The 26424-nt window shown below is 47.0% G+C and overlaps 1 protein-coding gene across 2 annotated transcripts in view; it reads left to right on the forward strand.

The window, feature by feature from the left end:
- LOC139542366 (membrane-associated guanylate kinase, WW and PDZ domain-containing protein 3-like) overlaps positions 1 to 26424 on the forward strand; it is a 192525-nt gene that overhangs the window by 131074 nt on the left and 35027 nt on the right. For both annotated transcript variants that reach the window (XM_071347707.1, XM_071347708.1), the window contains exons 2-4: positions 6478 to 6594; positions 15989 to 16108; positions 23065 to 23277. In XM_071347707.1, coding sequence (XP_071203808.1) covers positions 6478 to 6594; positions 15989 to 16108; positions 23065 to 23277 — 450 coding nt within the window. The remainder of the gene's footprint in view (positions 1 to 6477; positions 6595 to 15988; positions 16109 to 23064; positions 23278 to 26424) is intronic.

The raw sequence follows: 26424 nt of genomic DNA on the forward strand, positions 1-26424 counted from the left end.
GAGTAAGAACGCACACCTGATTACGCATAGAAGTAGGCCTATAGGCTACCTGGCTTGCTCGCAAATGTAGACCTATAAATGTGCCCGTTTTGGGATGTGATTAGTATTTCCACCACTTATGAGCTGTGGAGCTTCTCAAAGGAATGTTTTCTTCACCTCAAACAGCAATAAAAAAAGTCTGTTTTTACATCCATTAAGAATGACAATAGTTCCTCAATGTATTTTAAACATCTTTCCAGCTCTCTCCCTTTCGATAACTAATTCTCTGATCCAGTGGAAATAAAATAGGCCTACCTGATTACATCTTATACCTTGTGCAAATAGCCTACAGCTGTGTCTGCCCGAGCTCACTGTTGTAGGAAACTCTGAGTGCCCAAAATATTTTATACAATATTGCAAGGAGCTTCAGGCCAGGCCCAAGTTAATAGTTGATACAATGTTTCAAGTTGGTTGTAGACAGGCCATGCATAGCCAGTATGATTTATAGGATATTTATTTTTATCAGGACATTTTTCTACCTGCAGGCTGCAATATTTTTAATTTGTTATTTTTACATAGTTGGCACATGACAATGATTTTAACATACGTCAAAGCAGACCTCTTGTATGACGTTGGGTGGGCGAGGGGTTTGCTGATGTCAGCGTTGTAAAGTACCCCGTGGTGGTGGGGTTATGGTGTGGGCAGGCATAAGCTACAGGGAATGAACACACTTGCATTTTATCAATGGCACTTTGAATGCACAGATACTGTGATGAGATCCTGAGGCCCACTGTTGTGCCATTCATCCGCCTCCATCACCTCATGTTTCAGCATGATAATTCACGGCCCCATGTCGCAATGATCTGTACACAATTCCTGGAAGCTGAAAATGTCCCAGTTCTCCCATGGCCTGCATACTCACCAGACATGTCACCTGTTGATCATGTTTGGGATGCTTTGGATCGACGTGTACGACAGCGTGTTCCAGTTCCCGCCAATATCCAGCAACTTCACACAGCCATTGAAGAGGAGTGGGACAACATTCCACAGGCCACAATCAACAGCCTGATCAACTCTATGTGAAGGAGATGTGTGAGGTAAATGGTGGTCACACCAGATACTGACTGGTTTTCTGATCCACTTTTTTTTAAGGCTTCTGTGACCAACAGATGCATATCTGTATTCCCAGTCATGTGAAATCCATAGATTAGGACCGAATGAATATATTTTAATTCTGATTTCCTTATATGAACTGTAACTCTTTGAAATTGTTGCACGATGCGTTTATATTTTTGTTCAGTGTATTTCTACTCTTTGTTATTACGTGTATTGTTCTTCTTTCACATTGACCTGCATTGTTGGAGCTCGGAGCTTAAGATTTTAACTGTACCCTGTAACGAAGGTGGAAAAAGTACCCAATTTTGATACTTGAGTAAAAGTAAAGATACCTTAATAGAAAAGGACTCAAGTAAAAGTGAAAGTCACCCAGTAAAGCAGCACTGCCTCTCCCTCTGACAACTGTATATAGACATAATACAACATTTCAAATGTCTTTGTTCTTTTGGAACTTCTGTGAGTGTAATTGTTTTTCACTTTTGTTTATTATCTACTTCGCTTGCTTTGGCAATGTTAACATATGTTTCCCATGCCAATGAAGCCCTTGGAAAGAGGGGGAGCGAGGCGGCGACGGACGGACGGACAGAGGGAGGGAGGCGGTGGGAGGGAGGGAGAGAGGCGGCGGGAGAGAGGCGGCGAGACGGACATAGGGAGGGAGGGAGAGAGGCGGCGGGAGGGAGAGAGGCGGCGGGAGGGAGAGAGAGAGGCGGCGGGAGGGAGAGAGAGAGGCGGCGGGAGGGAGAGAGAGAGGCGGCGGGAGGGAGAGAGAGAGAGGCGGCGGGAGGGAGAGGCGGCGGGAGGGAGAGAGGCGGCAGGAGGGACGGAGCGTGAGAGGCGGCGGGAGGGAGAGAGGCGGCGGGAGGGACGGAGCGTGAGAGGCGGCGGGAGGGAGAGAGGCGGCGGGAGGGACGGAGCGTGAGAGGCGGCGGGAGGGAGAGAGGCGGCGGGAGGGACGGAGCGTGAGAGGCGGCGGGAGGGACGGAGCGTGAGAGGCGGCGGGAGGGACGGAGCGTGAGAGGCGGCGGGAGGGACGGAGCGTGAGAGGCGGCGGGAGGGACGGAGCGAGAGAGGCGGCGGGAGGGACGGAGCGTGAGAGGCGGCGGGAGGGACGGAGGGAGAGAGGCGGCGAGACGGACGGAGCGTGAGGGAAGGGAGGATGCGGCGGGGGAGGGGAGGTGGCGGAGGACGAGTAGGAGGCGGGGAGGAGGTGGCAAGACGAACGGAGGGAGGGAGGAAGGAGAGAGGCGGCGAGACGGACGGAGGGAGGGAGGGAGAGAGGCGGCGAGACGGACGGAGGGAGGCAGGGAAGGAGAGAGGTGGCGAGACGGAGGGAGGGAGAGAGGCGGCGAGACGGAGGGAGGGAGGGAGAGAGGCGGCGAGATGGACGGAGCGTGAGAGGCGGCGAGACGGAGGGAGGGAATGGAGGAGGCGGAGGATGAGGAGGAGGCGGCGGAGAGGGGAGGAGGTGGCGAGAGGAGAGGGAGATGGGGAGGTAGAGGAGGGAGGAGGAGAGACGGGTAGACGTTAGGAAGCAGGGACCAGTGTAGTGAGAAAAGAAGACAAATGAGGGATAGGGAAGTGAAAGAGGAGATGGGAGGTTGATTGCTTTTCAGGAAGTTATCTCACAGATTGTTTTGAGAGTGAGGAGTCCTGTGGAATGGGCTTGGCTGGGCTGATGAGACTCCATGACTAGGGGGGGAAGAGGGAGAGCTAAAGAGAGAGAGAATGGAAGTGAGGATGGGAGGGTAGTGGTGGGTTCCCATCCCATGTGCGATTTGCATCATCATCATCATTCTTCTCTTTCTCTCTCTCCCTCTGTTTTTAATGATTCCCCAACTCCCCCCACACGTACACACACTACTCTAATGCCCAGACGACGACGCACAAAGGAGCCCATTGTGTTCCGTAGCAGCCTGGCTGTCCAGTGATGCGCTAGCTGTCTCGAGGCTGTACAGTATGTGTGTGCGCGCGTTCTCCAGAGATATGACTGAGCAGGCTGACACTACCTGACAGCCAGGCTACAAAAGGTAGAGTGTGCGTTCTTCAGCTCTAGTGCTCAGTGATAACAATTAGCGCCATCCATTGTCTATACATAACCCACCCTGTGAGGATGGGGTTTGTGTGGAAATGAAGCCAAGACACATTCCCATGGTGGGGGGGGGAAAGACCTCCGTCTCACCTAACAACCTAACATGGGAACAGTGCTGGCCTCGGGGAGGGCTATCTGTTTTGTGTGTGTACTGTGGTTCCCTAGCTCATAATATATCAAATCAATTTCTGGGAACATGGAACCTGGAACCTGAGGTTTACCAGTTCAGTGCGTGACGGGAGGTTGCTTTTGTTTCCGCGACCTAAATTCGTCGTATTAATTGTGATATTAAAATGTCTATAGATTTACACAATTTGTAAAGAGACATGTTTATTTTGGCCCTCGCTGCCTCAGCCATACAGTATTGTAGCTAGACTGCTTACACTTGAGTAAAATACCATTCGTACTAAGAAAATACACTATATATACAAAAGTATGTGGACAACCCTTCAAATTAGTGAATTAGGCTATTTCAGCCAAAGCCGTTGCTGACAGGTGTATAAAATCAAGCACACTGCCATGCAATCTCCATAGACAAACATTGGCAGTAGAATGGCCTTACTGAAGAGCTCCGTGACTTTCAACATGGCACCGTCATAGGATGCCACCTTTCCACAAGTGCTGTTATTGTGAAGTGGAACCGTTTAGGAGCAACAACGGTTCAGTCGCGAAGTGGTAGGCATCACAAACTCACAGAACGGGACCATCGAGTGCTGAAGCCCGTAGCATGTAAAAATCGTCTCCTCGTTTGCAACACTCATTACAGAGTTCCAAACTGCCTCTGGAAGCAACGTCAGCATAAGAACAGTTAGTTGGGAGCTCCATGCGTAATGCCAAGCGTCTGCTGGAGTGGTGTACAGCTCGCCGTATTTGGACTCTGGAGCAGGGAGAAACGAGTTCTATGGAGTGATGAATCACACTTCACCAACTGGCAGTCCAACGGACAAATCTGGGTTTGGCGGATGCCAGGAGAACGCTCCCATAGTGCCAACTGTAAAGTTTGGTGGAGCAGGAATAATGGCCTGGGGCTGTTTTTCATGTTTCGGGCTAGGCCCCTTAGTTGCAGTGAAGGGAACGCTACAGCATACAAAGACTTTCTAGACGATTCTGTGGTTCCAAATACCCTTTCCTCTTTCAGCATGACAATGCCCCCGTGCACAAAGCGAGGTCCATACAGAAATGGTTTGTCATGATCGGTGTGGAAGAACTTGACTGGCCTGCACAGAGCCCTGACCTCAACCCCAACGAACATCTTTGAATGACTTGGAACGCCGAGCGGGAGCCAGACCTACTCGCCCAACATCAGTGCCAGACCTCACTAATGCTATTGTGGCTGAATGGAAGCAAGTCCCCACAGCAATGTTCTAACATCCAGTGGAAAGCCTTCCCAGAAGAGTGGAGGATGTTATAGCAGCAAAGGGGAGACCAACTCCATATTAATAACCATGATTTTGGAATAAGTTGTTCGGCAAGCAGGTGCCCACATACTTTTGTTCATGTAGTGTGTCATTCATACTCAATACTCAAACTGTTTACGTTTGACACACGCTCCCCTGTTGCAGTGTATTACAAATGTCCTAGTGCATTACAAGGCAATTAAGGCATTGACTTTTTGTCACATGATATTGACTAGGCCTGTATGAAAGATTATGCAAGTCTCTTACTAGCTTTCTGTAGATCCTCACATTTCACAGGGAATGGCGGTGCTGAATGAAGCACAGAAAATGCACTCTAAATGTTTTTAGTAATCAAATCTATATATACTATACTATTGGCCTCTTGGGGACAGTTGGGAAAATAGTGTATTAGTATTCATCTGAGCCAACCAATGGAACGCAGCTAATCTGCCAACTCAGTGGGCAGTCCCTTTCAACACCATGGGGGACGAATCAGAGTGCAGGAAAAGCTGCGACTTGTTTTGATTCAATTTATTTGTTAATAAGGTGGGGAAAACTCACCACAACACCGCTCGCTGCCTGTAAACTACTGAGCCAGCCAGCCAACGTCAGTCAGGCCTGTTCCTCTAGGCATACACACCGCGTGATGCTAGAAATGGATGGTATTAAAGATTAATATTTAAAACCGTGCGTAGGCTGGGCTGCTTAAACATTTCATATATGTTATTCTCACCAGATTCAGTTTGCAGATATTTTCCCTGCTTTTAAATAAATGCATTGCTCTGTGCTCCTTTAATTTACACTATACGAGTTTCTGGGGAGTACCCACAGTGATTTATTCAGCCTGTTACATTTACTGGGCTTTCGTTCATCTGGGGTGAACCAAACGAAAGCACGTACCCTGCAGTCAGTGGCGGCTGCCTGTGTGCTCAGGGAGAGAAACAATCGAGAAACAATCGACGCTAACAACACTAACTGGCGTCCTCTCAAAACACATCCTCTCCACCCTGAGGGGACACGCGAACCAGCCTCGAAACAGCTGGAGACTGAACTGCTCAGAGAGGGATCCTGTTCAGACAACAGGGGAATGTTGGCTCTCGATCTATTCTTTGTCTCGCTCCCTCCTCCTCTTGCTCCGAGGGGAATGCCTGAAATTCCCTCCTTCAGGATGACTGCACAGCCCCCACACTTCCTCGAACTCCGCCTGAACTTCTGTTGCTCCTCAGTCAGAAACTCCGAGGCAGCGACAGTGCCAGCCATTGTGTTCCTTTCTTACTCATGTATGCATCTGGATACTTGGTGATTCAAGGCAATTAATATTTAATCTGTCTGACATGACAGTTTCTCTACCAACGCAGCCTATAGGCCTCTGCTCTGTCTCCCTCGCTCCCATGCACAACAATGCTGTCACACAGCCACATCTTTGAAGTTTCAAAACTGTCCTCCTTCACGTACTCTCGCTGGGGGCATGCTTTCTATTACGGGCACCTGTCAGAGAGTTGACAAGTGGTTTTGAAAGAGATGATAGATGGTTTTCGTCGACACACTGGTATAGCAGGTAGCCTAGCGGTTAAGAGCGTTGGGTCAGTAACCGAAAGGTCGCCAGTTCAAATCCCCAAACCGACTAGGTGAAAATAGTGTCGACGTGCCCTTGAGCATGGCACTTGAGCCTAATTGCTGCTTTAAGTCGCTCTGGAAAAGAGCGTCTGCTAAATAATGTAAATGAGGTGTTCTCAGTTGAGAAGAGTTTTTGAAAGTGATCATAGGTGGTTCTCGTCTACACACTGGTGGTAATGCATTTCGAGGTCCCGACTGTTTAGGAATGTTCGAGGGGAGTGTAAATGAACATTGTGTGTGTACTGTACTGACCCAGATGTGTTGTCCTCCTCTTCACAGGCAAGGTGCTGAATACAGACCTGCGTCACTACCTCAGCCTGCAGTTCCAGAAAGGTTCGTTGGACCACAAGCTCCAGCAGGTGATCAGGGACAACCTGTACCTGCGCACCATTCCCTGTGAGTAGTAATGTCCCGGGCTCCCCATGTGTCTCTGTTCTCCTCTGAGGTCACTGTCTACTCCACATGTCCCTGCTCATTACAGCTATTCCATGTGACTAGGTCACCTTTAGATCTCAAGACAGGTGACGTCACTGGTGGCCACTAGCACCTCACTAGCCAGCTAGTTTCTTGGTCTGTTTTTATTTACAGCTGAACATGCCCTCCCACAATCCCATCAAGTGATTATATTTGGCCCTGCCGTCACATATAAATGCCCCATATGGCAGCTGCCCAATAAACAGCGGAGCAGTTTGCTGTTCGCTGAAGGCCACGGTCCTTCTCCCATGAGCACACAGTGCTTGGCATTCATCAGACCCCTCCACGGTATCTGCCCCGGTGGAATAAGGAAGAGAGTGATGAGAGGTAGATTGACTACTCAATCACATTCCTTTCCTTCCACCGTCCCATCTCTCTGGCCTCCTTTCCTTTTCACTTATCATGGTTCTGTGTGTATAATCATGGATTCCTCTCCTCTCTGGAACTGGGGGCATTCTCAGCCATCACTGAGGTCTACAAAGCATCCGTCAAACCTTCCCTATAAAAGCCATCAACATCACACACACACAACCCACTATTTGATAGATGAGTGAGGAGATATCGCTCTCCGTTTTCAAATACTAAAATGTAGACCTTGGAAGTTAATGTCCAGAATATTATATGCATTTATTTTATGTTTAATTCATTTATATTTCCTATTCATTTCTTCTTCTACGGTGCTAAAGAGTGCTACCAACTCTATGCTTCATCCACCCACTTTGGATGACTGCACTTGAACTCTCATAACAGTGTCTCTGATTTCTTTAAATCACAGGGATGAATAGGTGGTGTGTAAAAGCTTTTTATTTTTATACCCTAGTGGTTTTTAAAGGACAAAAGGGCCAATTGGCCGGATTCAAAGTGCAAAGTGCAGATTTCTCTACGCTACTCTGACGAATTAGATGGCAATTACTCCCCATTTCGCCATTCATGAACGTCATGGGACTAATTTATATAATCTTTGTGAGTCAAGGTTTTAATATGCGTATATAAAGAAATAAAAAAATCTAATTTGTGACTTTGTTATGAGGGAGAGCCGTGCATAGTTTCCTGAATGGCGTCGTATAATGCTGATAATTGGGAATAACAGGCAACAAAATAAATTGCTTTTTCACTGGACAATAGAGTATATCTGTTTAGCCTGTCAGTTTCATGAGTCAATGCATTGTTAATGTTCTCAATATGTAATTAATGAATGGTTACATAGACGACTTCAGACATTTATGTTAAATAGTGTTTTATGAAAAATCTAATAAAAAAAGTAATAACCAATGTTCCCTCTAAGTAACCCGAGACTGCCGAGCATCTCCCCGGGACTGCCGAGCATCTCCCCGAGACTTCCGAGCATCTCCCCGAGACTGCCGAGCATCTCCCCGAGACTGCCGAGCATCTCCCCGGGACTGCGCACAGAGCGCAGAAGACCTATCAGGCCAACCACAGAAGCACGAGATTGAACGTCACTCAACTTCCTAGAGTTTTCCCTTTTAGTTAAACCTATTAATGTTTCCCTTTTACTGTGGCAATTGTTCGAATTGATCGAATCAACGCAATATTAGCCACTTTCAATGCAGCACACCGGATCAAAACAAACTATGCAGTAGATTGTGTTGTAGGCAAAACGCATCGGGGTAGGATTCTATTGCCGATGACCCATACTCTACACGGACTGATGCAGCATAACCAATCAGAGCTGCAGTAGGTCTATATGCAAATAGACCATTGCCATATATTGGATCTGTGCCATTTACTTTGAACTGAACTGTGTTTACAGCTGTGGTCGTGAGTAGATGTGCTTGTTTTGAGATAAAAGCGAGAGCTGCATGTAGCCACTCGTGGACGTTTTGTTCATATCCTTTGCAAGTTAGTGAGTTGTTAGCCCAGTTATAGATCATTTGTAGTCAGCAATGGGGGAGTGCTTGCTTCCTACGAGATTACAAACGTGTGCATCTTTGAAAAACGAGTCAGGTAAAGAGCTTTTTTGTCATAAAGGGGCAATGATGTATTTTGAGACAGGCAGAGGGTAGCATAATTTGTCAGGTTCTCTGTAATAATGGTATAGGAATAATAGTATATTTTATTTTGTAAAGTGGTTTCTTCCATCAAACAAAGCAACATTTTCAGTCACTTCCTTGTCTGAAGGACAAGTGGATAAACAGGTTAATGTCAAGCCCTGTTTTTTTCAAAAGTCTCATGGAATGTACATTATGTCATTGAACACCACACATTGGCTGCTACTGTAGGCTGAACGAACAGCTATTTCCGTGTTAAAATGTTATGGGATGCTTTTTCCCAATTGATTTTGATGGTAGGCCACTCTGGTCAGCCTACATTATGATCAAAAAGCCACAGTAGCCTACTTGACCACTGTTAAAACTGTGAAGTGGGTACAGCCTCAGTGTTCACAGTAAAGACGCGCTGGAAGATGCACAGAAGTTTTCAAGGTTAAAGTTTGCGCTCAGCAGACCTGAAATTTGCTCAGTGCCTAATTTTTTGGGGGAAGGCACATTGGTCATAACTCGATGTAACAACAACAGGGCTAGGGCAGCTTGTTTAGATATTAATTTACAGTATGTCTGTACAGTAATACACTGTAGCATTTCAAGCAGTGACCCTAGTCTAAGCCTAGTCTCTAGTGCATGGCTGTTAGTTTATGCCTGCTCCTCATCCGTGATAGGGGTTATGTTATGATGGTGTGGTCATCATAAACACCACTGTGGTTCAGCTGCAGTAGGTCAACATATGTCCAGTGGTGTATTTAAAGGAAAAATCCACCCAAAACCACTCATTCCTTTAATTTACAGTATTTAAATAACACTGAGAACAATATTTTTTTATGAACAAATGTTTCATTTTGGCGTTTATAATAAGGTTGGTAGCAGCTCGGAAAATCGTTGTGGAAATCTGCAGCTCGAGTTGACTACAAATTCCACAATGGAATGCGCTCTCTATGGGCGGACTGGCTGGCAAACGTGGCTACACAAGGTAATACCGTAAGACAACATCAGCATTTAAAGTAGCTAGTTAGCTGTAAAATCGCCTAAACAAATAGCACTATCAATTTCACCAGTATATTCACCATGTTCAACCTGAAGATCTATGTACCTCAGAGTGGAGTCTGACATTCACAATGGCAGATATACATTTGAGGAGATGGGAACCGTTGCCCATGCTACGTCAATGGGCCATGCTGTGTATTCTGGGCGATTCTGGGACAAGGAGCGCGCTCCTTGAAAGGATTGATTGGGAGTCTATTGGGCACTTTCTATAATATCTCTGGTAATGGCACCATGTAATGCACCCTGGACTAAAGAGGCAGACAAATAGGAAAAATGTGCTAGACCCTCCGTTAAATTACAAGCTTTTCGAAGTAGGAATATTGCAAAAATATGATCAATGGCTCATTTGAGAGAAGAACTCCTCCCGAGTTAGACTCTTTCGCGATTTAAAAGTCTTATTCCTATTAACTTCCAGTGTAGCGAGTGACTTTATCACAGTGCTATGACAAATTTCTGCCTGCATTTGTCAATGTAGTCTGAGTGTTGGAGTTTGCCTCTGTCTTTCCGTAGATTTACAAAAACAAGAAAATTGTGCCGTCTGATTTACTTAATATAAGGAATTTGATGCATAGCATTTACTTTCACTTTTTACTTTTACTCAAGAATGACAATTTAGTACTTTTTCCACCACTGTACTTAAGTATATAAACAACCAGATTCTTTTAGATTTTCAGTCAAGTACTATTTCACTTGAGTCATTTTCTATAAAGGTATCTTTACTTTTACTCAAGTATGGCAGTTGAGTACATTTTCCACCACTGCATTTGTCCCACTTGGTCACTGCTGTTTATGGGACTGTGATTGGCCTTCCACAGTGCAGGGAGCCGCTACTTAGCCACTGCTGTTTGTGTGACTGTAAATGGCCTTCCACAGTGCAAGGAGCCGCTGCTTAGCCTGTGCTGTGTGACTGTGACTATGGCCTTACACAGAGCCAGGGATTAGGAATGGTCTAAGTCTCTCCCTGGGAGCCAGAATGGCCACCTGGCTGCGCTCTGCCTCTCCTCATTAGAGCCCTCTAAATGGCAGCTCAGAGAGAGGAGCGTGACTTCTCTCCAGTCCCCTCCTGAACACACAGGCAGAGGCATCATTAAAGCTCCCAAGAAAGAAGGGAAGAAAAGGAAGGAAGGAGAGTCAGTGCCAGGGGTCCTTGAAGCTCGGCTGAACCCTCTGCCTCCCTCTCTTCTCCTCTAAGCAGTAATATCCGTAGAGGCACCGCAGCAAGCTCTAAGAGGCTCACTAGGAGATAACAAAGAGAGAAGGATGACAGAAATATAATAAAAAGTGCCCCCTGTATTCAATTTAAAGAATTGCTCTTGACAAGATTTAAGGGTCTTACGTTAAACTTTTTTTTCTACCTGGGAAACAAAAGACTACATATTAGATCCTGGCTCTGCCTTTAATAGGGAATATCTGTATGTTCCTTCTGCTCTGATATCCAGGGTGATATGCCCCATACTGCCTGCTCAGGATTGTATGACGTGTCACTGACCTAAAGTTAGCTGAGCCTGGCCTATGGCTCACAGTACCAATCTGGAGTATTGACATTATACAGCATTGAGTTATGTAGGCCTAACATGTTTATTGCATATCAATGTTTATCACTTTGTGTATTACTTTCTCTATAGTGTGATTAAAGAAAAGTCAATAAACATCTCTAGGTGTATCCTCCAAGACCCATCTTCAGACCGCTACTGGTTTTCCCCTTTCACATGACTATATTGTCAGATTGAACAAAATATGCCTTTCTTGCAACAGGGCCAGGTCTGTGTGACTATGTATAACAGCTTTGCAGCGGTAGGTGTTAACATTTCTCCTGGTCTCCCTGTAAGAAGCTTAAGCAGCTGGCAGAGTTTCACGGTGGTGATGCTTCGCTGTGTAAACTGATACACTAATTGTTTTTTTCCCCTGCGACAATTGGCATCTGCGGGTGTTCGTGCGTACGTGTCACAATCAGAGATGGAAGGGAAAGGAGACCCCAACTCAGTTTTTTTCCTGTTTCAATTGAAGTCATTCAATTGGGAGAGCCACCCAGTTAAACAGACAAGAACTGACACATTTTTTGGGGAGAGCCACCCAGTTAAACAGACACATTTGTTTTCTATGATAAATGGCCTGAGTGAACTATATATACACTACCGGTCAAAGGTTTTAGAACACCTGCTCATTCAAGGTTTTTGTGTGACTTTAGTCAGTGATCTCCCTTTGAGTCAATCTGTGACTTAGAGCCTGGTTTATTACCGGCAGCTCCATTACTTTGGCTGTACACACCTACTCATTCAAGGGTTTTTCGTCTTTAAAAAAAAACTATTTTCTACATTGTTGAATAATAGTGAAGACATCAAAACTATGAAATAAAACATGGAATCATATAGTAACCAAAAAAGTGTTAAACAAATCAAAAAATATTTTATATTTGAGATTCTTCAAAGTAGCCAGCCATACTACATGATTCCGTATGTGTTATTTCGTAGTTATGATGTCTTCACTATGATTCTACAATGTAGAAAATAGTAAAAATAAAGAAAAACCCTTGAATGGGTAGGTGTTCTAAAAGTTTTGACCGGTAATGTACATCTTCATTTATCCACCTCCTTTGCCATGGTGTTCCACTGTCTGGACTGGACCTCCCACCTGTTCCACAACAATACACTTCCTCATGGAGAAAAGTGCCAATTCATTTTCACTACATACAACCCAATACCTTTTCATTATGTTTTGGTTTTGTTGCTGCTCTGTTCAGTATTGTTTTGGTTCAATTTCTTCAAAGGTGAACTTTTTGAGAACATGAACAAAGAATGGAAGTCAATTGAAGTGTTGTTTCTTCTCCCAAAGCTTTTTGCTTACCACCTCTCTCTCCCTCACCTCCCTTTCCTTCACCGCCCTTGCCTGCCTCTCCATAACCTCCCTCTCCTTCACCTCCCTCTCCACCTTCCTCACCTCCCTCTCCTTCTCTTCCCTCACCTCCCTCTCCCTCACCTCCTTCTCCCGCTCCATCACCTCCCTCTAACTCACACATCGACTCCTCAGACTCAGATAAAAGATAGCTGCTACAGTATTTACTCTGAACCCAGCACAAACTGTCTTCGCTGCTGTCTACATCAAAAGACCTGTCCTTGATTATCCTCTACTTCAAAAGACTTGATTGATTCCTTGATTCAACTCTAGTTGCGTCCCCTCTCACATTTCAGATCTTTACATCACAAGGACGACCTATTTGACACTCATGCAGACAGGCAAGTCCAAATGTCTGTGCAAACAAGAATACAGTATTCTGTTTTTCCCATGTTTCCCTGTTCAAGGATTCTCATATTACTGCCTTTGTTCCCTGTCTGCTCCTCAATCTCAGAATACAATAGTCTATTTTATAACCAGGTTTAAAGCATTTCAGATGTTAGTGCTCTCACAGCAGCAGTAACAGATGAACATTACCACAGGGTGGCGGGAGAGCAGGAGGGATAGTATTAAGAGTCCATCGGTGCGCCGGTCAGATTGCTGTTCACGTGAGGTAAACACCCAATTACATCTGAGCTGATTTTCCTGATGCGGAAAATATTTCCAACATATTTCTACATGTCTTCAATAAGGGGACAACATGTTACATAGACCAGCTTGTTGGAGTTAGTTGCACTACACAGACAGTTACCGTTCACAGGATTGTTTAATGACTGCAGGCTTAGTATACACTGCCATGTATAGTGCCGCAGTTTCCAGATCAAAAACAAGAATTTCAGGGGATTTAGGGTGAAAAATAGTGGAGGATGGAGAGAGAGAAGGAACAAAAAGAGAAAGGTCAATGTTCAACTGTAAGATTTTTCAACTGTGGCTTTTCGCTTATTGGCAGAACAGAAAAGAAGGCCCTTGAGGAGAAATACCATCCTTTGAGCTCTGGAGATGAACAGACCTCAGAACACCTTCAAAAAAACGTTTTTTCATCCCGAGGGTCATTTATTGCTGGCAGGCATAGGATAGGAAGAACTACACAGAATAAGAGACAAGCTGTGGTAACTGTAATTCTTATATGAATTATCAGTGAAGTTATTATTCGTACATCATGGCTCAGGAGTGGACATTCCATTCATGAATCTATCCACCCGTCTATATCTCACTGTGGCTTTGAAGCCTGACTGTGTAGAGGCCCTCAGGGGTTTATTCAGCCAACACAGGCATTAAGTTGGCTAACCAACCATCCAACCATCATCCAGTTTAAACAAGCTCTCAGGTCAGTCACCTACTCTGTTTCTCTGTGACACGGTCTGAGGGTTTTCTACATACAGTTGAAGTAGGAAAGTTTACATACACCTTAGCCAAATACATTTCAACTCAGTTTTTCACAATTCCTGACATTTAATCCTTGTAAAAATTCCCTGTCTTTGGTCAGTTAGGATCACCACTTTATTTTAATAATGTGAAATGTCAGAATAATAGTAGAGTGAATGATTTATTTCAGCTTTTATTTATTTCATCACATTCTCAGTGGGTCAGAAGTTTACATACACTCAATTAGTATTTGGTAGCATTGCCTTTAAATTGTTTATCTTGGGTCAAACATTTCGGGTAGCCTTCCACAAGCTTCCCACAATAAATTGGGTGAATTTTGGCCCATTCCTCCTGACAGAGCTGGTGTAACTGAGTCAGGTTTTTTTCCCTCCTTGCTCTCACACGCTTTTTCAGTTCTGCCCAAAAATTGTCTATAGGATTGAGGTCAGGGCTTTATGATGGCCACTCCAATACCTTGACTTTGTTGTCCTTAAGCCATTTTGCCACAACTTTGGAAGTATGCTTGGGGTCATTGTCCATTTTTGGAATACCCATTTGCGACCAAGCTTTAACTTCCTGACTGATGTCTTGAGATGTTGCTTCAATACAACCACATAATTTTCCATCCTCATGATGCTATCTATTTTGTGAAGTGCACCAGTCCCTCCTGCAGCAAAGCACCCCCACAACATGATGCTGCCACCCCCGTGCTTCACGGTTGGGATGGTTTTCTTCGGCTTGCAAGCTCCCCCTTTTTCCTCCAAACATAACGATGGTCATTATAGCCAAACAGTTCTATTTTTGTTTCATTAGACCAGAGGACATTTCTCCCAAAAGTACGATCTTTGTCCCCATGTGCAGTTGCAAACCGTAATCTGGCTTTTCTATGGCGGTTTTGGAGCAGTGGCTTCTTCCTTGCTAAGCAGCCTTTCAGGTTATGTCAATATAGGACTCATTTTACTGTGGATATAGATACTTTTGTACCTGTTTCCTCCAGTGTCTTCACAAGATCCTTTGTTGTTGTTCTGGGATTGATTTGCACTTTCCGCACGAAAGTACCTTCATCTCTAGGAGACAGAACGCGTCTCCTTCCTGAGCGGTATGACAGCTGCGTGGTCCCATGGTGTTTATACTTGCGTACTATTGTTTGTACAGATGAACGTGGTACCTTCAGGCGTTTGGAAATTGTTCCCAAGGATGAACCAGACTTATGGAGGTCAAAAAAAAATTTCTGAGGTCTTGGCTGATTTCTTTTGATTTTCCCATGATGTCAAGCAAAGAGGTACTGAGTTTGAAGGTAGGCCTTGAAATACATCCACAGTTACACCTCCAATTGACTCAAATTATGTCAATTAGCCTATCAGAAGCTTCTAGAGCCATGACATCATTTTCTGGAATTTTCCAAGCTGTTTAAAGGCACAGTCAACTTAGTGTATGTAAACTTCTGACCCACTGAAATTGTGATACAGTGAATTATAAGTGAAATAATCTGTCTGTAAACAATTGTTGGAAAAATGTCTTGTGTTAATGCACAAAGTAAATGTCCTAACCCACTTGCCAAAGCTATTGTTTGTTAACAAGAAATTTGTGGAGTGGTTGAAAAACGAGTTTTAATGACTCCAACCTAAGTGTATGTAAACTGACGACTTCAACTGTAACACTGTTCATCTTCCATTTGGACTATGAGAGGAGAGAGGTTATCTACACTCTTCCCATAGTTTTATTACTTTACTCTTACCTTACCCGTAAATGTTACTTGCTCAATGTGTGGAAGCTAATTTGGCATTAGCTTGGTTTCTCAGTAACCCGCCTTGGTGTAAGCTGTGCTCGATACTGACATGGGGTCCTGCAGGATATGAGGACACAATTCACATCCCTGTGTGCATGATGAAAATGGTGTCCACCCCTCTCCTGTTCATACATATCTGGATCTGCATCATGACTCTGCCCCAGGAAACGGTCTGTTTTACTCACTTTATGTTTGTTGTGATGTCTTTTTCCAGGTACCACACGACAGCCCAGAGAGGGGGAGGTTCCTGGGGTTGACTATAACTTCATCAGTGTGGGGGAGTTCCGCGTGCTGGAGGAGAGTGGCCTGCTGCTTGAGAGTGGAACCTATGACGGTAGGCATGTTTTTTGGGGGAGGTGGTCTATGGTAGTAGTTCCCAAAGTGTTTTATTCAGGCCCCCCTTCCAGCATTGGGGAACATCCCGCGCCCCACGTCTATTTCTATGGGCACATTCACTTCCACACATTTTGTCCGGACAATTCTATTCATTTTGCCATGTCTAATGTTTATTCATGTGATATTTGTGTGACTCACTCTTTACAATAAATTGTATGGGCTACAAAACCTAGCTACAAAACGTTAGCTGACATGGGCTAGTTGATCTGGACATTTCTGACGAGTTATAAATGTCTCTCTAATGTATACAATGACTGACATAACAAGAGGAACTGATGATGCACAACCCAATTTAAAAAATGCACCTTGTGGATTCTACTATTACAACTTTGTAGGGTAAGTTGAAAGCCGGACTGAGTTCCTTTAAACAAATATTTTTTTTGGGGGGGGGGGCCCACTGTCGATCCCCCACTGTCGACCCCTCACCCCACAGTTTGGGAACAACTGGTCTAGTGGAGGGTGGAGGGGAGATGGAGAGGGGAGTGGACCCTACACAGTAATAACAATTTCCTGAGGATGCAGCCACATGACTTATGCATTGTTTGTATAGTATCTGCTGAGCTGTCACCATCATCCAGGTCATCAGATAAACTCAATATAAAGATAGCATTCATACCATTGTAAATGTGAAATGAAGTAGCTAGCTTTTTCAAGAGCAGAATAGCATTGTCCCACTTGTGATTCAAAGTAGGTTGATGATTTCTAAGAAGCCAGCGGTCAGCATTGTGACACAACCTTGGGGGCTTGTACCCTCATAGCCAGTTGTATCCAGACTGCACCAGTACGCAGGATACATTTATACATCCACACAGTGAGGCCATATAGTAAGCTGATCTTCATATGGCTGCTTCAGCTCAGGATGCTAGTTATTAATGTAGGGTCTTTTAACCTCTGAGGAATCTCCTCTGGACAACTGAGGCACACACACACACACACACACACACACACACACACACACACACACACACACACACACACACACACACACACGTACATTCCTCTCTCTCTTTCTCTCTCAGCTCATAACAATGAGTTTTTGTTCACAGGGGGAAATGTGTGACTTTAGTCAGTGATCTCCCTTTGAGTCAATCTGTGACTTACAGCCTGGTTTATTACCGGCAGCGCCATTACTTTGGCTGGACACACCTACTCATTCAAGGGTTTTTCTTTATTTTGACTATTTTCTACATTGTAGAATAATAGTGAAGACATCAAAACTATTAAATAACATATATGGAATCGTGTAATAACCAAAAAAAGTGTTAAACAAATCAAAATATATTTTATATTTGAGATTCTTCAAAGTATCCACCTTCTACCTTGATGACAGCTTTGCACACTCCTGGCATTCTCTATTGACTGGTGTTGTATGTGTGGATGGATGGCTGTTCCCATCACCCAGGCTGTCACTGGGACTAATCTCTGTGATCTTTGGACAGCCAGGCAGGGCCTGATGATCTGTAGCTGTAGAGCTGATCAGGGAAAGACTAGGTCCAGGGTTCTAGCTGTATGATAACCATTCTCTCTCTCTCTCTCTCTCTCTCTTTTGTGGTGTGTGTGTGTGTGTGTGTGTGTGTGTGTGTGTGTGTGTGTGTGTGTGTGTGTGTGTGTGTGTGTGTGTGTGTGTGTGTGTGTGTGTGTGTGTGTGTGTGTGTGTGTGTGGATGGATGCACACTGCATATTTTATATAATTTATATAATATATATATATATATATATGATGGGCCATTACTCCGCCCAGCAGTGCTCTCATCTGGCCCAGTCTTCAGGCAGCCTTCGCCTCCTCCAGCCGCCGCTGCCTGCTGTCTCCCAAGCCTGTTGCTCATTCATGTTCTCTATTTAGTCCCCTGGTTCTGTTCCCCGGTGGACTCTGCTCTGCTCCGCTTTGAAATACCCTAGCCTCTCTACCCTCTCTCCCTACCGCCTGGGCTCTCCCTGTTGCTCTGGCAACACCGGTTTCTCTCTTTGCCTCTCGTTCAGGTGGTGCTCAACTGCAGGGTAGCTGACTCAAACTCAGGGAGGAAAGTGCCAATAAAGGTTAGCCCTGTGTTATTTCTCGGGAGGCACAGAGAGGCTGATAGGCCGTGAGTAGTACTCTTTGCACTTGAGAGTTGTGCCTCGACTCCAGATCGGGGAGGTGAGTCTATACGCCGCGATTCTTAACTTCGCTTCCTCCTCTCTCTAGCGCTCCATATGGACGCCAGCCACAGGCCAGCCAGGGCAACATGAACGATGGATTATAGAAAGACAGAGATAATTGGAGAGAAAGAAAGCAACGATGCAATAAAACCAAGATCGACAAATGCTGAGATATGAAAGTCCGGGTTTGTTTGTTGACGCTGTGGGTCTGACTCAGTGGGGTTCTGAACGAGGAGTCGTGACAGGGATTGCGGTGCTGTTTCCAGTGATGATGGTGCATTGTAGAGAGCACAGAGCAGCAGATCACACGGCAGCTCTGATAGGTATTTCAAGCGCTCCCGTAAAGCACCGTTACTGAAGATAAGACCAGCCAGGGCAATGGGCCAGGATTTAGGAGGGAAGGAAAGGGTCAAGGTGCTGCAGTGGCGAGACACACACAGGCAGAGGAGAGTCCTAGGGAGGAGGATTAGGAAACGCTCCAATGCTAAGGAATGTCAGAGTTGCGGAATACACAATCAAGTTGGTGAACTTTCGGTTGTTTCATTGTGGCTCTAAAAAGACAAACACATTGTCCAAAATAATACAGACTCACTCAGTGCAGTTTACAGTAATCCCCTTCATCCATACATGCAGCCATGTTCTGTTCTAGATGGTGGCAGTGCATTCGCTATAGCGGGGACTTGGGGAAGAACTGATCAGAGGCAGCAGCTCTGGTCCTTCAGCACATGCACCTGTAGTGCCTCTACTAGACGTTTCTACTGGACTACAGGGTGCAGCTGTAGTCTAGCAGAGACATCCATTCACACGGTCTCGCCCTCACAGCAGAGGAATGTGGAGGTGACAAGGGTGGCTGTGGAGACAGTCAGCTTTGCCTGCACTGTGCCAGCAGCGGAAGGGAGCCTGTCTTAACTCTGGAGCACAAGATGGGCTCTGCCTGCAGCTGGCTCTGTCTGGCTCTGTCTGGCTGCCTCAGGCACTCTGCCGTCGAGTCTGTGAAGGTTGGGAATGCTGCTTGGCAAGGCTGCACAGTGGGCACTAACCAGGAGAAAGAGAGACGGCTCATCCTCCATGATTAAAGAGTGTCTGTGTGCACAGCCTTGGCTGGCTAGTTGAGAGGCAGAGAGAGGCAGAGAGAGGCAGAGAGAGGCAGAGAGAGGCAGAGAGAGGCAGAGAGAGGCAGAGAGAGGCAGAGAACATTTTGAACATCTTGGCCATGTTCTGTTATAATCTCCACCCGGCACAGCCAGAAGAGGACTGGCCACCCCTCATAGCCTGGTTCCTCTCTAGGTTTCTTCCTAGGTTTTGGCCTTTCTAGGGAGTTTTTCCTAGCCACCGTGCTTCTACACCTGCATTGCTTGCTGTTTGGGGTTTTAGGCTGGGTTTCTGTACAGCACTTCGAGATATTAGCTGATGTACGAAGGGCTATATAAAATAAACTTGATTGATTGTTTGAGAGAGGCAGAGGCAGAGAGAGGCAAGAGAGAATGGCAGAGTAAGCAACAGTGAAAAAGAAAGAAAGAAAGAAAGGGGAGGGATAAATAGAGTGGGGTGGGGTGGGGAAAGGGCGAGTGGTAGAGCAGAGAGAGAAGGGATAAGACTCTCGAGGCAGCGTTCCAAACCTCCCCACGAGGGGTTTCCCCAGTTCCCGCATCCCTAACACACTCGACGCTTCCCATCGCAAAGCCATAAGCGGCGCGCGCATAATCTCTGTCTCCTAGTGTGCTACCGCTATGCTTTCACCACAGAGACCGATGGAGAACGGGAACGCTTTTTAGCGCACAAGGCCACGAGAGGAACAGTGAAACTGAGAGGACAGGCATGAGAGCTCAGACCTTACTGGCACTCCTATCCCTGTTTTGGAGGCTGCTGCCTATACTCTGTACTCCTGTCCTACAGAGGTTCTCATGGGTTGTGATGCGCTGGCAGCTGCTGCCTATTCTATCCAGATGGCATGACTTCTCCACACTACAATACAGTACCACTGAGTACCATGGCCCGGGCCCTGCTGCATATTTCAGCCCTGGATCCGCCTGGGACTGGACCCACACAGCCTGGTCATGGATAAGGAACGAAAGGGAAGGTTAAAAGGTCATGTCTCCCACCAGTTGTACAGAGTAGTGCTTTACCAGCTGCATAGTGTATGTGAAAGCTGACCTGACTGACTGGAATTAGCATGTAGTCTCTGCAGGTCTGGGGCTGTTGAGTAGTGTTTATGAGGTTGGTTGTACACGTAGAACCCTGTTCTATGGCTGAAATGTAAAATAGTCGTAGAACAGCTTGAAACAGCCTCCGTATCCTGCCCTGTTCACTTGTTGTCGTCATTATGCTCATGGGTCCGTCTTGCTATGAGCTCATGTTCACACAGCTAGAGACTGTGGGTTTTTATCCATCCCCACCCTCTGCCTAGTACCTACCTTAGTTAACACGTCTCTCTTCTCCACACACACACACACACACACACACACACACACACACACACACACACACAACCGTCTCCTGGTATATCCCACGTATTCCCTTAAGATTAATGGTGATACTGTTACAAATCTCTATTCCCCCTTCCTCGCTCCCTATTCCCCCTTCCTCGCTCCCTATTCCCCCTTCCTCGCTCCCTATTCCTCCTTCCTCTCTTCCTATTCCCTCCCCCTGTTCCCCCCATCTTCTCTTCCTGTTCCCCCTTCCTCTCTTCCTATCTGTGTTCACTAATGCACATTAATCAGAGACTAGGAGAGCGATGTTTATGAGCTATTAATCACGCACCACTGGGCCTGAGAGATGGAGGGAGGCAAGGGGAGAGGGAGATGGGGAGAGAGAGTGGTGGGGAGGGATGGAGAGAGCGAGAGAGCGGGCGAGCGCGCATGGGAAGTAGGAGGGGAGAGAGAGGGAGATGACTGGGCTGTGTGGTGACAGGTCTGGATTAAAGAAAGCCTCCTATCTTTCATCTTCATCGTGCTCACCGTGCTGAGGCATAATGAAGCTGTCTTTTGACAAATGCAAATTGATCGGCTGCATGTCGGCAGTGGGAGAGAGGGAGATGAGGGAGATGGGGGAGAGAGGGATAGAGGGAGAATGGATCAGGATGGATCGGTTGGGTGTCTGATTAAGGAAAAGGTGTGTTGATCCCTTTGTTTCTCAACATCGTGCCGCTGGGTTTGGTCTGTCATCCGATAGCTAATAAACCTGTAGCCAGCAGGGGCTCAGACTAGGGGCTGTTGGATGTATCTCCAGGGTCATGGAACAGTGCAGAGAAGAGGGATACAGGGAGAGAAGGTGTGAGTCACACAGACGGTAAGATGACTCCTGCCTCCCCTCTGAGCCTCTACTCCCTGTCACAGACAGACAGATTAAGACCGACAAATAGTCAAGTTGTGTATTGTATTACTCGGCAGCGGCTGTGCCATTACTCTACACAAATGAGTTGATTGAGATATTAAACTTACTGCATTATGTACAGCAAAACCATAGGGTTGTGTAGAGTTGAGAGGGTAACTAATGAGTTTTAATTCACAAACCCCCCTCTAGTCTTTCTCTCCCATTCTTTAAATAAGCTAATACAGGGTGTAATTAATTCAAATTAGGCTTCCCAATTATGAATAAATTAAAGAGCGAGCCAAGCGTCTCTGTCTAAAAACAATGTGGATGTTTTGGTTTGACATCCAACCCCATGCTAATGGTGCCGTGTTCCCAATGAATGTTAGTAATGTCTGTTAATAACTTAATAATGACCATTATTTAGCATAATTACCTCTTTAATTTGGCTGTGGCGGTCTGGTCTAGGGATGTTTCATAACAAACACTACAGTATAGTCATTAAACATGGAGCGTGCTCCTACTCTTAGATATTTGGGTATGTTCCCCATTAACTCCCATGAGATGAGCCGAACCCTCAGTGCTGCAAGCTGACTAAAATGTCTGTCAGCTCAGCTGATAGACCGCTGGAGCGTTGAGAGATGTTTCTCCACATGTAATAACTCTCTATGGTACGTTCAGCTGTAATTCACCACTCCCAGATAGCCTGAGAAACTCCAGTGCTTTTAAACTACAGGATTTAGTGTTGCGGTCTACTCTACTGTCAACGCCACTGGAGAACTGGCTTCCCAGGGAGCTGAGGGAACAGCAAAATGAATCAATATTTATATAGCTTCCTGACTTGCTGTTTTTTTCCCCTCATTCCTCTCTTTCTTTATATTATTCTGTCTGGTTTGCTGGAAGTAGAGAGTTGGAAGAAGTATAGAAATTGGGTCAATTCCCCCACAGGAGAGTTTTACTCTCCACAGAGGGATTCATGCTGTTTTGGCCCCGGGCGCCACAGCACACGACACAGGACAATAAAACACTGCTAATAGCGCCAAGAAGCTCCTCGCTCGGGTCTGTCCTGGATAAAGGACACTGCCACGGGGCTCTGGGGAGCACACTCCAGCCCAGCACTCCAGCCTAGCAGTAAATATGATGAGAGAGAGATAGTGAAGGAGAGAATGGGACAGAAAGAGAGGGAGCGAGCCTACGCTCTTGTCAGGCACTGCACAATGTTCAGTTGGGAAAACATTTCCCCCTTGAGTGTTGACACACCGAGTATAAACTGTGTTGTGTGTGTGGTTGCACCCGCCGTATTTTTAGTTGAATTGTCTTCTCGTTGTCTAATCAATACAATAAAAACAATCGTTTTTCCCCGCAGTGAAGTATCATCTAACCTCGTCTACCAGGAAGCTACCACAGACTGTTTCTGTTGACGCTGCTGTGTGTGTTCTCCTACAGGCAACTACTACGGGACGCCCAAGCCCCCAGCGGAGCCCAGCCCGGTGCAGCCTGACCTGGTAGATCAGGTGCTGTTTGATGAGGAGTTTGACACCGAGGTCCAGAGGAAACGCACCACCTCCGTCAGCAAGATGGACAGGAAGGACAGCGCAGCCCCCGAGGAGGAGGACGAGGAGGAGAGAGAGCGGTCTCCAATGGTCAACGGACTCACAGGTGAGATGGCCACGCTGTCCTGCGACAACATGTTCCCGTCCTCTCGCGTCAACTGCCACAAGCTGATAGTCCACAACATTGATATTGTATTAAACATAACTAATAACAATTCAACCGATGGCAACACCACAGGGAGCCATGTTTGCTTGTACATTCAGTCTCTTTCACTTTGTCGGAGATCGATTTGTTCTGGCTCAACAATAGCTGACCACGCTGCCCAAAATGAGAGAAAGAGGGATGAGAGAGGGCTTCTTTCTCCATCACACTCATTCCCTCCACCCTTCACACTCATTCCCTCCCCCCTTCACACTCATTCCCACCACCCTTCACACTCATTCCCTCCACCCTTCACACTCATTCCCTCCACCCTTCACACTTATTCCCTCCACCCTTCACACTCATTCCCTCCCCCCTTCACACTCATTCCCTCCCCCCTTCACACTCATTCCCTCCCCCCTTCACACTCATTCCCTCCCCCCTTCACACTCATTCCCTCCACCCTTCACACTCATTCCCTCCACCCTTCACACTCATTCCCTCCACCCTTCACACTCATTCCCTCCACCCTTCACACTCATTCCCTCCCCTCTTCACACTCATTCCCTCCCCCCTTCACACTCATTCCCTCCACCCTTCACACTCATTCCCTCCACACTCATTCCCTCCACACTCATTCACTCCACACTCATTCCCTCCACCCTTCACACTCATTTCCTCCACCCTTCACACTCATTCCCTCCACCCTTCACACTTATTCCCTCCACCCTTCACACTCATTCCCTCCCCCCTTCACACTCATTCCCTCCCCCCTTCACACTCATTCCCTCCCCCCTTCACACTCATTCCCTCCCCCCTTCACACTCATTCCCTCCACCCTTCACACTCATTCCCTCCACCCTTCACACTCATTCCCTCCCCCCTTCACACTCATTCCCTCCCCCCTTCACACTCATTCCCTCCCCCCTTCACACTCATTCCCTCCCCCCTTCACACTCATTCCCTCCCCCCTTCACACTCATTCCCTCCACACTCATTCCCTCCACACTCATTCCCTCCACTCTCATTCCCTCCACACTCATTCCCTCCACCCTTCACAGTCATTCCCTCCACCCTTCACACGCATTCCCTCCACCCTTCACACTCATTCCCTCCACCCTTCACACTCATTCCCTCCACCCTTCACTCGCATTCCCTCCCCCCTTCACTCGCATTCCCTCCCCCCTTCACACGCATTCCCGCCCCCCTTCACACGCATTCCCTCCCCCCTTCACACGCATTCCCTCCCCCCTTCACACGCATTCCCTCCCCCCTTCACACGCATTCCCTCCCCCCTACACACTCATTCCCTCCCCCGTCACACTCATTCCCTCCCCCCTTCACACTCATTCCCTCCCCCCGTCACACTCATTCCCTCCCCCCGTCACACTCATTCCCTCCCCCCGTCACACTCATTCCCTCCCCCCGTCACACTCATTCCCTCCCCCCGTCACACTCATTCCCTCCCCCCGTCACACTCATTCCCTCCCCCCTTCACACTCATTCCCTCCACCCTCATTCCCTCCACACTCATTCCCTCCACACTCATTCCCTCCACACTCATTCCCTCCACTCTCATTCCCTCCACCCTTCACACTCATTCCCTCCACCCTTCACACACATTCCCTCCACCCTTCACACTCATTCCCTCCACCCTTCACACTCATTCCCTCCACCCTTCACACGCATTCCCTCCACCCTTCACACTCATTCCCTCCACCCTTCACACTCATTCCCTCCACACTTCACACTCATTCCCTTCACACTCATTCCCTTCACACTCATTCCCTTCACACTCATTCCCTTCACCCTTCACACTCATTGCCTCCACCCTTCACACTCATTCCCTCCACCCTTCACACTCATTCCCTTCACACGCATTCCCTCCACCCTTCACACTCATTCCCTCCACCCTTCACACGCATTCCCTCCACCCTTCACACGCATTCCCTCCACCCTTCACACGCATTCCCTCCCCCCTTCACACGCATTCCCTCCCCCTTCACACGCATTCCCTCCCCCCTTCACACGCATTCCCTCCACCCTTCACACGCATTCCCTCCCCCCTTCACACGCATTCCCTCCCCCCTTCACACTCATTCCCTCCCCCCTTCACACTCATTCCCTCCACCCTTCACACTCATTCCCTCCACCCTTCACACTCATTCCCTCCACCCTTCACACTCATTCCCTCCACCCTTCACACTCATTCCCTCCACACTTCACACTCATTCCCTTCACACTCATTCCCTTCACACTCATTCCCTTCACACTTTACACTCATTCCCTTCACACTCATTCCCTTCACACTCATTCCCTTCACACTCATTCCCTTCACACTCATTCCCTTCACCCTTCACACTCATTGCCTCCACCCTTCACACTCATTCCCTCCACCCTTCACACTCATTCCCTCCACCCTTCACACGCATTCCCTCCACCCTTCACACGCATTCCCTCCACCCTTCACACGCATTCCCTCCACCCTTCACACGCATTCCCTCCACCCTTCACACGCATTCCCTCCACCCTTCACACGCATTCCCTCCACCCTTCACACGCATTCCCTCCCCCCTTCACACGCATTCCCTCCTCCCTTCACACGCATTCCCTCCCCCCTTCACACTCATTCCCTCCACCCTTCACACTCATTCCCTCCACCCTTCACACTCATTCCCTCCACCCTTCACACTCATTCCCTTCACACTCATTCCCTTCACACTCATTCCCTTCACACTCATTCCCTCCACCCTTCACACTCATTCCCTCCACCCTTCACACGCATTCCCTCCACCCTTCACACGCATTCCCTCCACCCTTCACACGCATTCCCTCCACCCTTCACACGCATTCCCTCCACCCTTCACACTCATTCCCTCCACCCTTCACACTCATTCCCTCCACACTCATTCCCTTCACACTCATTCCCTTCACACTCATTCCCTCCACCCATCACACTCATTCCCTCCACCCTTCACACTCATTCCCTCCACCCTTCACACTCATTACCTCTTTCCCCCAAAGAGGACACCCCAGGATGATCTGTTTTTTACAGAAGGAAATTTACGTCAGAACGCTACAAAGTGAAGTAGTGTGCTTCTCCATCTAGCT

The sequence above is a fragment of the Salvelinus alpinus genome, chromosome 17, assembly GCF_045679555.1.
Source record: "Salvelinus alpinus chromosome 17, SLU_Salpinus.1, whole genome shotgun sequence".
NCBI lineage: Eukaryota > Metazoa > Chordata > Actinopteri > Salmoniformes > Salmonidae > Salvelinus > Salvelinus alpinus.